The sequence below is a fragment of the Stenella coeruleoalba genome (genome assembly GCF_951394435.1).
Source record: "Stenella coeruleoalba genome assembly, chromosome: 10".
Classification (NCBI taxonomy): Eukaryota; Metazoa; Chordata; class Mammalia; order Artiodactyla; family Delphinidae; genus Stenella; species Stenella coeruleoalba.
This window is the reverse complement of record NC_137156.1, coordinates 104875531-104888340: the sequence shown is the minus strand read 5'-3', so window position 1 is coordinate 104888340 and position 12810 is coordinate 104875531. Positions and strand designations below refer to the sequence as shown.

At 49.7% G+C, this 12810-nt stretch overlaps 1 protein-coding gene across 1 annotated transcript in view; it reads right to left on the bottom strand.

Annotated features, from left to right (window-relative positions):
• CFAP100 (cilia and flagella associated protein 100) overlaps nucleotides 1-12810 on the bottom strand; it is a gene marked incomplete at its 5' end in the record, with an annotated part of 46101 nt that overhangs the window by 20459 nt on the left and 12832 nt on the right. The window contains 5 exons of the mRNA XM_079934355.1: nucleotides 143-223; nucleotides 412-575; nucleotides 648-715; nucleotides 2262-2448; nucleotides 4228-4328. Coding sequence (XP_079790481.1) covers nucleotides 143-223; nucleotides 412-575; nucleotides 648-715; nucleotides 2262-2448; nucleotides 4228-4328 — 601 coding nt within the window. The remainder of the gene's footprint in view (nucleotides 1-142; nucleotides 224-411; nucleotides 576-647; nucleotides 716-2261; nucleotides 2449-4227; nucleotides 4329-12810) is intronic.

Genomic DNA, 12810 nt, shown 5'->3' with positions numbered 1-12810 from the left:
GGTCACCTCATCTGAAAAGCCCCACAGGGCTTGGGGTCCCTAGAGAGCCGAGGCTCAGAGGTGTGTGTTGTGTGGGGCTCCTCCGGCTCCCGGAGGTGTGCTGGCCCAGAGGGCGCAGGGCCAGCTTGGCGCCTGACCTCACCTCTTGACGATCGTGATCTGGTTGGTCAGATCGCGGATCTCCAGGATCGTCTCCATCTTCGCTCTGGTCTCCTTCTCAGCCCTGGGGGTGGGGCGGGGAGGGAGCCAATCACAGGGTGTGCAGGAGGGGCGTGTACTCTGCCTTCAGTCAGGGCGGGAGGCGGGGGAGCTGCCAAGGAGGGGCCTGGCTGGCTGGGTGGTGGGTGCGCCAGGCTGGGGTCGGGCTGGGTGGGCGGTGGGTGTGCACAGGCTGGGGTCCGGGCAGCTCACGCTCTCAGGGCCTGCAGGGAGCTGCGGTCGTTTTCCCTGAGGAACTCTTCAAATCGAGCAGCGTCCTTCTCCAGAAACTTCTCCGCCCGCTCCAGCTTGGCCTCCTCCTTGGCCGCCAGCCTCTCCAGCCGCTGGATCTCGTTCCGCTTCATATCCAGGGCGTACTGAGGGCACCGAAGCGGGAGTCACGCTCCGCACAGGGACAGCCCGCTGGGCCCGCGGGGCAGCCAGCCTACCTGGAGGAGGAATGTTTGCCGCTTCTGGGTGATGTAGCTGTGTATGTCATCAGGTTCCATCTTCCTTTCTGCAACAAGAGGCACGAGGCATCTGGGGCGGGCAGGAAGTGGGAGAGAGACCCAAGCCTGCAGCCTTGGGTGGGCACAGCCAGGCAGTGCGGAGCCGGCCTGCCGGCCTGGTGCTACACCTGGCTGTGAGGCCCAGATTACTACAGGGATTGCGAGAGAGCCAGCTCTGGCTCCAGCAAACGGAAAGCAGGCTCTGCTGACATAGTACAGCCTCCATGGCTAGAGACTGGCCAGGTGGGAAGTCCTTCCGTATGTCTGACTCGAGTCTCTCTTGCTGTAGCACCCTTCTCACCTGGAATGAAGCTCTGGACACGCCCACCCTGGAAGTTTTACCGGGCTGGACTTAATAATAAAAGGTCTATGGGCCAGGACAGCGAGAGAATGGGGGCGGTGAGAGAAAGGTGGGGCAGCGTGATCTCTCCTTGGGGTTCCCTAAGCACACAATGTGGGCAGCAGCTAAGTCTACCCTGGCAGGGTTCCAGCCAGGCGGAAGTTACGTGTACCTTCCGGAGTACAAGTAGGGAGGCATCGCAGCTGGGCTCAAGGCCCATGCGGGCCTCCTTCCCTGCCTTTCTGGAGAGGAAGGCCTCCAGCTGTGGATGGAACCGCGGGGCTCTCGGCCTTTTCCCTCAACTCCTCTCCTTTCCCGAAGAAGCCGGTGTGTACACAAGTTCCGTTTTCAGTCTTGAGGTCTGGCCTGGCCTCCCCGGGCTCCTCACGGGAGGTCAGACCTGCTGGGTCCAGCTTTCCCCACCCAGGCGCCACTTGCCGCTCCCACGCCTCAGAAACGGACAGTGAGGCAGAGACAAAACACACGCAGCGCTGCTTCCCTGGTGCAGAGCTCCACACACAGAACATCCAAGCAAGCTCAGGGCCTCCTACCCAGAACAACAAGCCTCGGGCGTCAGGGGTAGAGGCTGGCGGTCTCTCCACGCTCAAATTCCCATTCAGGGCCCCTGTAGCCCATGGGGTCCAGGGCTCTCTGATCTCAATTGCTTCTTTCTAGTTTACTGGTTTATGTTTCACTGGCAGAGTATTAGTGCATTTTTAGTACTTCAGATTTCCTACAGGGTCATAAAAATAATAACAGGTCACACACACACATAGCTTCCTCTCACTACCTGCAGTGTCTGAAGACGTTGAACCCGACCACCCATGAGTCTGGTGCTGTTACCAGCCAGGAGCGGAAGCTGCGGTACAAAGCCGACTTGTCCGGGACAGAGAAGCCATTCAATGCTGAAGCTCAGATGCTCGCCGCCAAGGGAAGCGCCTACGTTTTATACATTGTCCCGCCTGCGTTCACTGCAGGTCAGCATTCAGAGTGCGTGCAATGCTGGGATTCAAAGGCTTTTAGAGCAGCAATCCATGTGGAATTCATCCTTGTACCCCGGGAGGCAGAGGTCAGGCACAGAGAAGACCCCGGCCACACACGCACACTGCACCACAGCCCCGCATCTCCCGAGCCCTTTAAACGCACTGCTCAGACCGCAAGGGCGAAGACGGGATTCTGGGGCGTCAGGGCTGCGGGCGGGGGGAGGGGCACACCTCGGGTCATGGAGAGCTTCCAGGCCGTTTGCTCGTGGAAGATGCGTAGCTGCTCTGCACGCGCCCCCTGCTCTGCCACCTCGTCCTCCAGCTGCAGCTCGCGCCGCAGGCTGGCGTGCTTGGCCGCCACGTTGGACGAGTAGGTCATCTTCTCGTGCACCCGCTGCTTCTTCTTCTGCTCCCGATCCTGGGGTGGGCCGTGTAGGGCAACGGGGTCGGGCGGGGTCGGGCGGGGCCAGCCACCCGCCCACCAGTCCTCTCCTCGGCTCCCCGTCTGGGGCAGCGGGGGCGGCGGGGGCTTCGGAAGCGCGCACGGCGCGGAGGCGCGCACTTGGCCGGTGTGGCGGCGCGCACGTGCGGAGTGACTTGCGGAGAAGACCCTGGGGCTGTGAGCCTGCGGGAACTGCTCTGGGTACCTGAGCACAGCTACCCAGCGGTTGACAGGGAGGCGGGGCGCCAGATGAACCACAGGATGCCAGCTCAGATACGCATTCCAGATCAGTGGTGCAGGGACACACTCACTAGACATGATCCTCGTTTGTCTGAAGTTCACACTTAAACTGAGTGTCTTGTATCGTGATTTGCTAAATCTTGACAAACCGACGTTGAGGGAAACTAGATCCTCGGAGTTTCCAAAAGAAACTGGAAATCCCAAGTTTGATCTGCAAGCTCCCTACTCACTGTGGGCAGCCCGTGGTCACATGCAGGGCTCTGCACCTCCCTACCTATTCTCCACCCTGCCTGGCCTCTGGCCAGCCACCCCCAGGACTGCATCCGGCCCCAGCCCTTCACTGGGGAGGGTCTCGGGATAGGGTGGGGCGAGGGACTCTTCTTCTGAGGCCTCGTGCCCAGCCCCTCCTGCTGTCCAAGTCCTGGGCATCTTGCTGCCCGATCAGATAAGCCCTCACGTGGGTCTTCATTTGGCTTCCTGCTGGCCCTGCCGCGTGCAACACCTATTCCACCTCTAGTCTGTGGCGGGACCCTACTTTGCACGTCCGTGTACAATGAAGGTGGGAAAATGTCACGCGCTAGAATTCCAGTGGCAGAAGGTCTGCAATTTAAAGACACGGGGCAGCTGCTTGGGGTCAGTGTGAGGAGGTCGGGGCTGTGCTGGGCGGAGGAGTGTGAGGTGGCGACAGGGGCTTTGGAAGGAAGGCAGAGGCTCCCTGAGGCTGCGTCAGGCTGGGAGAAGAACGTCCAGGCTGTGCTGGCACCGGTGGAGAAAGGGGAAGTCCTGCGTGCGCGTGTTGCCATGAGTGCCGCTCAGAGTGGCTCTGTGCCTCTGTCGCTCCGCCTTCCAGGCAGGAGGTGGGGAACACCGACGGCACCGCCTGGATCCTAGGCACAGGGGCGGGGCTGGAGGACCTGCGTGTCCCTGTGTGTCCTTGGTCCCGCTCGGGGTCACAGAGGGAGCCACTGCTCTAAGGAATCTCACATGCTGAGCCCTGAGTCGGGGTGGACACAGTCAGCCCATGAGGGAGCCCGGGACGCAGGCCTTGCCTGTGCGTGTGAGAGTGTGTCCCAGAAACACGGCCTGGGGCGTGTGCGTGTGCGTGTGTGTGTGTGTGTGTGTGTGTGTCTGGCCTCCCAGAATCCCAGTGAGGGGGACTGTGCAAGGTTAGAGCATGCGGGAGGGTTCCTAGGGCCTTGAAGGTCAGGGAGAGTCTCAGGAGGGGACAGCGCCTCATGCAGGGGACAGCAGAAGTTAAGGCATGTTGGCTGAGGCTGTAGCCACAGAAACTCCCCCACCCTGACAACAGCCCAGGAACAGTGGTGATGAAGCCGGTAAGACAGTGCGACAAGAGACCTGGGGCTGGGGCCAGGCAGTTGCGAGTGGTTTTCATCGCAAGTGGTGAGCCATTGACTATTCCAGAGTGAGAGAGTGACCTGAGCAAAGGGCAGTGTGGCTGCTGCCGTGTGAGGGAGGAAGGAGCTGCGGGCAGGCTACTCCTCGACAGATACTCACTGATAGAGACTTATTCCGCTCCTGGTGTCTGAGCAAGAAGAAATCCAGGTCCCCAGACACATGGAAAGGATTAGCTGACTGGTCGGGAACAATCGCAGACCCTGGGGAGGGAGATGCCTCGCTGGAGAAACAAGCCAGCTCTTCCAGCCGGTGATCTGGGCCTCTGGGGTCCCGGCACCCTCCCAGCCCAGCAAGGGAGTTCCACGAAAGCACAAGCGAGCAGCGAATGTTCTCTTAGATCCAGCTGTGCCTGAAGTCCACCCCTGGACCTTCCAGCTCTGGTTTAACCTGTTTGGACTCGGGCTTCTGTCCCTGCCATCTGAAAGAGACCTTGTGAACACAGACCTTCCTGTGTCTCAGACCTGTGCTATGTTCCTGGCCCTCTGTCCTCTCTCGCTTAAAGTCTCGGGAACCCCCAGTCCATAGGGGAGAGAAGCTCCACCTGCCCTTTGTAAGTGACGGAAGCAGCTGACCCTGGAGCTGAGGCACCTGCCTGCAGGGGGCAGGGGGAGCCCTGCGCTTTGTCCTTGCAGGGGTCTCCCTGAGCCTCCCAGGGGAAGGCTGAGACTGGGAGCTGGTGAGGGCAGAGTACCTGAAGTCTGGGAGGGCAGGGCAGGAATCTGGGACGTGAGGGCTGCCAAGGATTCCAATCCTGCTGCCTCTCTCCAGTAGTAAGGGGGAGATTCCCACAGCACAGCTCACCGGGGGAGATTCCCGCAGCACAGCTCCCGGTGTCAGAGAAGATGGAACCCAGGGCACCAAACTAAGGGCGTAAAACTATGTTGCTTCCTCCCCCACTACCCTTGATTTAGAAGAAACAGGGTTCATTGTTAAAAAAAAAGGAAATCTCGGGCTTCCCTGGTGGCGCAGTGGTTGGGAGTCCGCCTGCCGATGCAGGGGACACAGGTTCGTGCCCCGGTCCGGGAAGATCCCACATGCCGTGGAGCGGCTGGGCCCGTGAGCCATGGCCACTGAGCCTGCGCGTCCGGAGCCTGTGCTCCGCAACGGGAGAGGCCACAGCAGTGAGAGGCCCGCGTACCGCAAAAAAAAAAAAAAAAAAAAAAATTCAAAAGTAAAAGAAAATATCATATATAAAAAAGAACTCCTCCATTTTAAACAACTGCTGATAACATTTCTGGGGGTATTTTTTTCCTAATACTTTTCAATACACATTTTTGATAATTCTATATCTTCCTTAAAAAAAAAACCAAAACACTTTAAAGTTACTAACCCTTTGTGGACAGCATAAGGAAATATTAAGGGCTACCGTAACTCTCTTCTTCACGCGGCACACTCACGTGGCAAAGGCGGGCCCCACGGCACCGCCCTGGACATCCTGAGTCCTCCACTGCGCCATCGCTGACTGGCCCTCGGAGTGACTTTCCGAAGGGAGGCTAGAGGGCTGTGAGCAGTTTCCAGGCTTCAGAGACTTAGGTTGACCTGCCTTCCTGGAGGTCGGTCCCATTTTACGCCCTCACCCCCAGAAAGAGGATGCCGTTAAAGGGACATGAAGTTATGCCCTGAGAGTCTCCAAGCACCTCCACACAAGACGTGTGTCAGTTCCCACAGCGCAACGAGCTTGCAGTGGAGAAGCCTGGCAGCCTCCACACCAGCCCAGGTGAGAGGAGTCTGCATCCTGACCCCGGACGTGCCCAGGACGTGCATCCCTCATGAGGAGGGGTCAGAGAAGCCTAAATACGGGCACGCTACAAAATCTTTTTTCAGCTTTTCTGTAAGAATTAGCTCCTATCAGAAAAGAGTTTTAAAAACTGAGTTGTGCTCAGGCTGAGAAGAATAGAGAAAAATTATCTGCTCCTGGCCCCAGCCCACGGGAGGGAGTCAGCAGGGGCTGTGTCAGTTCCACCCTGCTTTCTGGCAGCGCTGCCCGCCTCTGTGGAAGAGGTTAACTGCAGTAGTTAGCAAGGACTAATGTTCGTAACGACCCAATGAGGTGGGAAACACTGCGACCCCTGTGAGGAAACAGAGGCACCGAGAGGTTAGAAGCTCCCCAAGGCCACGCAGCCGTAAGTAGCTACTCCGAGACCAGCTTCCGAAGCAGAAACTGCAACTGCATTCGGGGAAGAGGGAATGTTTAGCACTAATGCGAAGGGAATCAATGGGTGATGTGAAGACGAGCCCCAAACCCAGAATGGTGATCATTCCAGGCAGACTGTTCCAGAAACTCAGTCGGTTTAACATTTACACATCAAGCAACGTACTACACCCCATTAAGAGAATGAGGAAGAAAATTATATGATCATTTCAACAGATGGCAGGAAAAGTGTTTTTTAAGATTCAAAACTTACTTTGAATAAAAGTCTTAGCGACCTAGGAACAGAAGCAGACACCCCTGATCTGATCAAAGGAAGAATGGTGAGCTGACTCATGGTCCCCAAAGACGTCCGTGCCCTCGTCCGCAGCCTGTGACTGTGTTCCCTTATATAGAAAGGGGGTTTGCACATGTGATCACAGACCTTGAGACAGGAAGATGGTCCTGGATTATCCACATGGGCCCAATGTAATCACAAGGGGCCCTACAGGACGGAGGTCTGGAACAGCAGCAGGCAGAGTGGCAGCAGAAGCAGAGCTGGGGAGACGCCGCGGAGACGGGAAGAGGCTGCTCTCGGGGGTGGAGGAGCGCAGGCACCTCTAGAAGCTGGAGAAGGCGGGAAACAGATTCTCCCCTGGAGCCCCAGAAGGAGCCAGCTCTGGAGGCGCCTTGATTCCAGCCCTGTAACATTCATTTTGGACTTCTGATTTCTAGAACCCTAATAAACGTGTGTGTTTTAAACCACGGAGTCTGTGGTAATTTGTTACAGCAGCAATGGGAAACCGATCCGTGTAGCCACAAGAAACCGCTAGGTAAAATACTTCCCCCCAACATTGGACACAAGGCACGGATGCCTATCTTAGCAGTGTTGTAATGAGGGTCCTCAGGATGCCACAGGCGAGAAAACGAATAAAAGGTGTAAGGATTGGAAAGAGGGGTGATGGAGTAGAGTAGAATATCCAAAACACCTGCAAACAAAATGGACACAGTTCGATCAATTAGAGATGGTTTGCAGATCTTCTTGTGAAATGAAAAAAGAATGCAGAGAAGATACAATCAACCTATGTCTTCATGACCCTGGGGGTCAGCAAAGAGTTTTAAAACAGGACTTGAAAAGTACTAACCATAAGGAAGTGATCGGTAAATTGAACTACAAAAGTAGAAACTTTTGTTTATTAAAAGGCACCACCAAGAGAGGGAAGGCAACCCACACAGCAGGGGGAGGTATCTGCAATACTCAGAACTGGCGAATGATTTGTAATCAGAATATGTAAAGAGCTCCTAGGAATCATTAAAATAAGGAGACAGACAACCCAATAGAAAAGTGGGCCGAAACAGGAGGAACAGGTGCTTCACAGCACAGAGTCATCAATGCCCCATGAACATAAGTAATTCCCCTCGCTGGTCACAGGGAATGTGAGATACTAATGCACACCCAAAGGACCAGGTAATACAGAAAGGAAGTATGTGTGCCTGGTGTTGGAGAGGTGTGGAGCAACTGGAACCCTCACACCTGTTGGTGGGCTGTGAACTGCTACAGTCGCTCTGGAAGATTGTTCAGCAGCAACTACGAAAGTTTAGCATCCAGCCAGCAATTCCACTCCTCCCTACACACCCAGGGGAAACAGCCCCAGAATGGCACACACAAGAACGTTCACAGCGGGGGGCCCTCGAGATGGCAGAGGGGTAGGACAACGTGGAGTTCACCTCTCCCCAGAAACGCATCAAGAATACATCTACGGGGCCTCCCTGGTGGCACAGTGGTTGAGAATCCACCTGCCAATGCAGGGGACACGGGTTCGAGCCCTGGTCCAGGAAGATCCCACATGCCGCGGAGCAGCTAAGCCCGTGCGCCACACTACTGAGTCTGTACTCTAGAGCCCGCATGCCACAACTACTGAAGCCTGCACGCCTAGAGCCCGCGTGCCACAACTACTGAAGCCTGCACGCCTAGAGCCTGTGCTCTGCAACAAGAGAAGCCACCCCAGTGAGAAGCCCGTGCACCACAACGAAGTGTAGCCCCCACTCACCACAACTAGAGAAAGCCCATGCCCAGCAACAAAGACCCAGTGCAGCCAAAAATAAATAAATAAATAAATAATACATTTTTAAAAAAAGAAAGAAAAGAAATGAGGACAGTCTCAGAGACCTCTGGGACAACATTAAATGCACCAACATTCGAATTATAGTGGTCCCAGAAGAAGAAGAAAAGAGAAAGGGCCCGAGAAAATACTTGAAGAGATTATAGTCAAAAACTTCCCTAACATGGGAAGGGAAATAGTCACCCAAGTCCAGGAAGCATAGAGTCCCATACAGGATAAACCCAAGGAGGAACAAGCCAAGATACATATTAATCAAACTAATAAAAATTAAATATCAAGAAAAGTATTAAAAGCAACACGGGAAAAGCAACAAATAACATACAAGAGAATCCCCATAAGGTTATCAGCCGATTTTTCAGCGTAAACTCTGCAGGCCAGAAGGGAGTGGCAGGATATATTTAAAGTGATGAAAGGGAAAAAACTTACAACCAAGATTACTCTACCCAGCAAGGCGCTCATTCACATTCAACAGAGAAATCAAAAGCTTCACAGACAAGCAAAAGCTAAGAGAATTCAGCACACCAAACCAGCTTTACAACAAATGCTAAAGGAACTTCTCTAGGCAGGAGGGGGAAAAAAAGAGGCCACAAGTAGAAACAAGAAAAGAACAAACGGGAAAGCTCACTGGTAAAGGCAAACATACAGTAAAGGCAGGAAATCATCCATACACAAGTATGATATCAAAACCAGCAACCATGAGAGAGGAGAGCACAAATGCAGGAAATGGGAATTGCATTTGAAATTAAGAGACCAGCAACTTAAAACAACCTTGTATATAATACACTGCTCATGGGAAATGCAAGCCAAAAAACTGCAATAGATACACACAAAAAAAGGAAAAGCAGGGACTTCCCTGGTGGCACAGTGGTTAAGAATCCGCCTGCCAATGCAGGGAACATGGGTTTGAGCCCTGGTCCAGGAAGATCACACATGCCGTGGAGCAACTAAGCCCGTGCACCACAACTACCGAGCCTGCACTCTAGAGCCTGTGTGCCACAACTACTGAGCACGTGCTGCAACTACTGAAGCCTACACGCCTAGAGTCCATGCTCCACAAGAGAAGCCACCGCAATGAGTAGCCCCTGCTCGCCGCAACTAGAGAAACCCCCACGTGCAGCAACGAAGACCCAATGCAGCCAAATATAAATAAATAAATAAATTTATTTTTTAAAAAAAGAAAGAAAAAGCAACCCAAACACAACACTAAAGATGGTCATCAAACCACAAGAGAACAAAAGAGGAAGGGAAGAAAAAAGACCTACAAAAACAAACCCAAAACAATTAAGAAAATGGCAATAGGAACATACGTATCGATAATTACCTTCCATGTAAATGGATTAAATGCTCCAACCGAAAGACACAGGCTCGCTGAATGGATACAAAAACAAGACCCGTATAAATGCTGTCTACAAGAGACCCACTTCAGATCTGGAGAGACACACAGAGACTGAAAGTGAGGGGATGGAAAAAGATATTCCATGCAAATGGGAATCAAAAAAAAGCTGGAGTAGCAATAATCATATCAGATAAAATAGACTTTAAAATAAAGACTGTGATAAGAGACGAGGAAGGACACTACATAATGATCAAGGGATCAATCCAAGAAGAAGACATAAAAACTGTAAACATATATGCACCCAGCATAGGAGCACCTCAATATGTAAGGCAAATGCTAACAGCCCTAAAAGGGGAAATCAACAGTAACACAATAATAGTGTGACTTTAACACCCCACTTACACCAATGGACAGATCAGCTGGACAGAAAATTAATAAGGAAACACAAGCCTTAAATGACACATTAGACCAGATACCCTTAATTGATATTTCCAGGACATTCCATCCAAAAGCAGCAGATTACACTTTCTTCTCAAGTGCACACAGAACATTCTCCAGGATAGATCACATCTTGGGTCACAAATCAAACCTCGGTAAATTTAAGAAAATTGAAATCATATCAAGCCTCTTTTCTGACCACAACATTGTGAGATTAGAAATCAATTACAGAAAAAAAAATTGTAAAAAACACAAACACCTGGAGGCTAAACAATATGTTACTAAATAACCAATGGATCACTAAAGAAATCAAAGAGGAGATTTAAAAATACCTAGAGACAAATGACAAAGAAAACACAACAATCCGAAACATATGGGACGCAGCAAAAGCAGGATCTAAAGGGAAGTATTACAGCAATACAATCTTACCTTAAGAAAACAAGAAAAATCTCAAACAAACAACCTAAACTTACACCTGAAGCAACTAGAGAAAGAAGAACAAACAAAACCCAAAGTTACTAGAAGGAAAGAAATCATAAAGATCAGAACAAACATAAATGAAATAGAGACAAAGAAAACAATAGCAACAATCAATGAAACTAAAAGCTGGTTCTTTGAGAAGATTTACAAAATTGATAAAACTTTAGCCAGACTCATCAAGAAAAAAAAGGGAGAAGACTCAAATCAACGAAATTAGCAATGAAAAAGGAGACGTTACAATGGACACCACAGAAATACAAAGGATCATAAAAAACTACTACAAGCAACTCTATGCCAATAAAATGGACAAGCTGGAAGAAACGGACAAATTCTTAGAAAGGTACAACCTTCCAAGACTGCACGAGGAAGAAAGCAAAAATATGAACAGGCCAATCACAAGTAATGAAATTGAAATTGTGATATAAAACCTTCCAAAAAACGAAGTCCAGGACCAGATGTCTTCACAGGAGAATTCTATCAAACATCTAGAGAAAAGTTAACACCTATCCTTCTGAAACTCTTTCAAAAAATTGCAGAGGAAGGAACACTCCCAAGATCATTCCACGAGGCCACCATCACCCTGATACCAAAACCAGACAAAGATATCACAAGAAAAGAAAATTACAGACGAATATCACTGGTGAACATGACACAAAAATCCTCAACAAAATACTAGCAAACTGAATCCAACAACACTTTAAAAGGATCATACACCATGATCAAGTGGGATTTATCCCAGAGATGCAAGGATTTTTTCAATATATGCAAATCAATCAGTGTGATACACCATGTTAACAAATTGAAGAATAAAAATCATATGATCATCTCAATAGATGTAGAAAAAGCTTTTGACAAAATTCAACACCAATTTATGATAAAAACTCTACAGAGAGTGCAAATAGAGGGAACCTACCTCAACATAATAAAGGCCATATATGACAAACCCACAGATAACATCATACTCGATGGTGAAAAACTGAAAGTACTTCCTCTAAGATCAGGAACAAGACAAGGATGTCCACTCTCGCCACTATTATTCAACATAGTTTTGGAAGGCCTAGCCATGGCAATCAGAGAAGAAAAAGAAATAAAAGGAATCCAAATTGGAAAAGAAGGAGTAAAACTGTCACTGTTTGCAGATGACATGATGGTATACATAGAAAATCCTAAAGATGCTACCAGAAAAATAGTGGAGCTCATCAATGACTTTAGTAAAGTTTCAGGACACAAAATTAACACACAGAAATTTCTTGCATTCCTATACACTAACAACAAAAGATCAGAAGAGAAATCAAGAAAACAATCCCATTTACCATCACATCAAAAAGAATAAAATACCTACGAATAAACCTACCTACAGAGGCAAAAGACCTGTACTCAGAAAACTATAAGATACTGATGAAAGAAATAAAAGATTACACAAACAGATGGAAAGCTATACCATGTTCTGGGATTGGAAGAATCAATACTGCGAAAATGACTATACTACCCAAAGCAATCTACAGATTCGATGCAATCCCTATCAAATTACTAAAAGCGTTTTTCACAGAATTAGAACAAAAAATTTTATAATTCGTATGGAAACACAAAAGACCACGAATATCCAAAGCAATTTTGAGAAAGAAAAATGGAGCTGGAGGAAGCAGGCTCCCTAAATTTGGAATATACTACAAAGCTACATTCATGAAAACCGTATGGTACTGGCACAAAAACAGAATTATAGATCATTGGAACAGGATAGAAAGCCCAGAGATAAACCCACACACATATGGTCACCTAAACTATGACAGAGGAGGCAAGAATATACAATAGAGAAAAGACAGCCTCTTCAATAAGTGGTGCTGGGAAAACTGGACAGCTGCATGTAAAAGAATGAAATTAGAACACTCCCTAACACCATACACAAAAATAAACTCAAAATGGATTAAAGACCTAAAGGTAAGGCCAGACACTATAAACTCTTAGAGGAAAACACAGGCAGAACACTCTTTGACATAAATGACAGCAATATCTTTTTCGATCCACCTCCTAGAGTAATAAAAATTAAAACAAAAATAAATTAATGGGACCTAATTAAAAGCTTCTGCACAGCAAAGGAAACCATAAACAAAACGAAAAGACAACCCTCAGAATGGGAGAAAATATTTGCAAATGAAGCAACCGACAAGGGATTAATC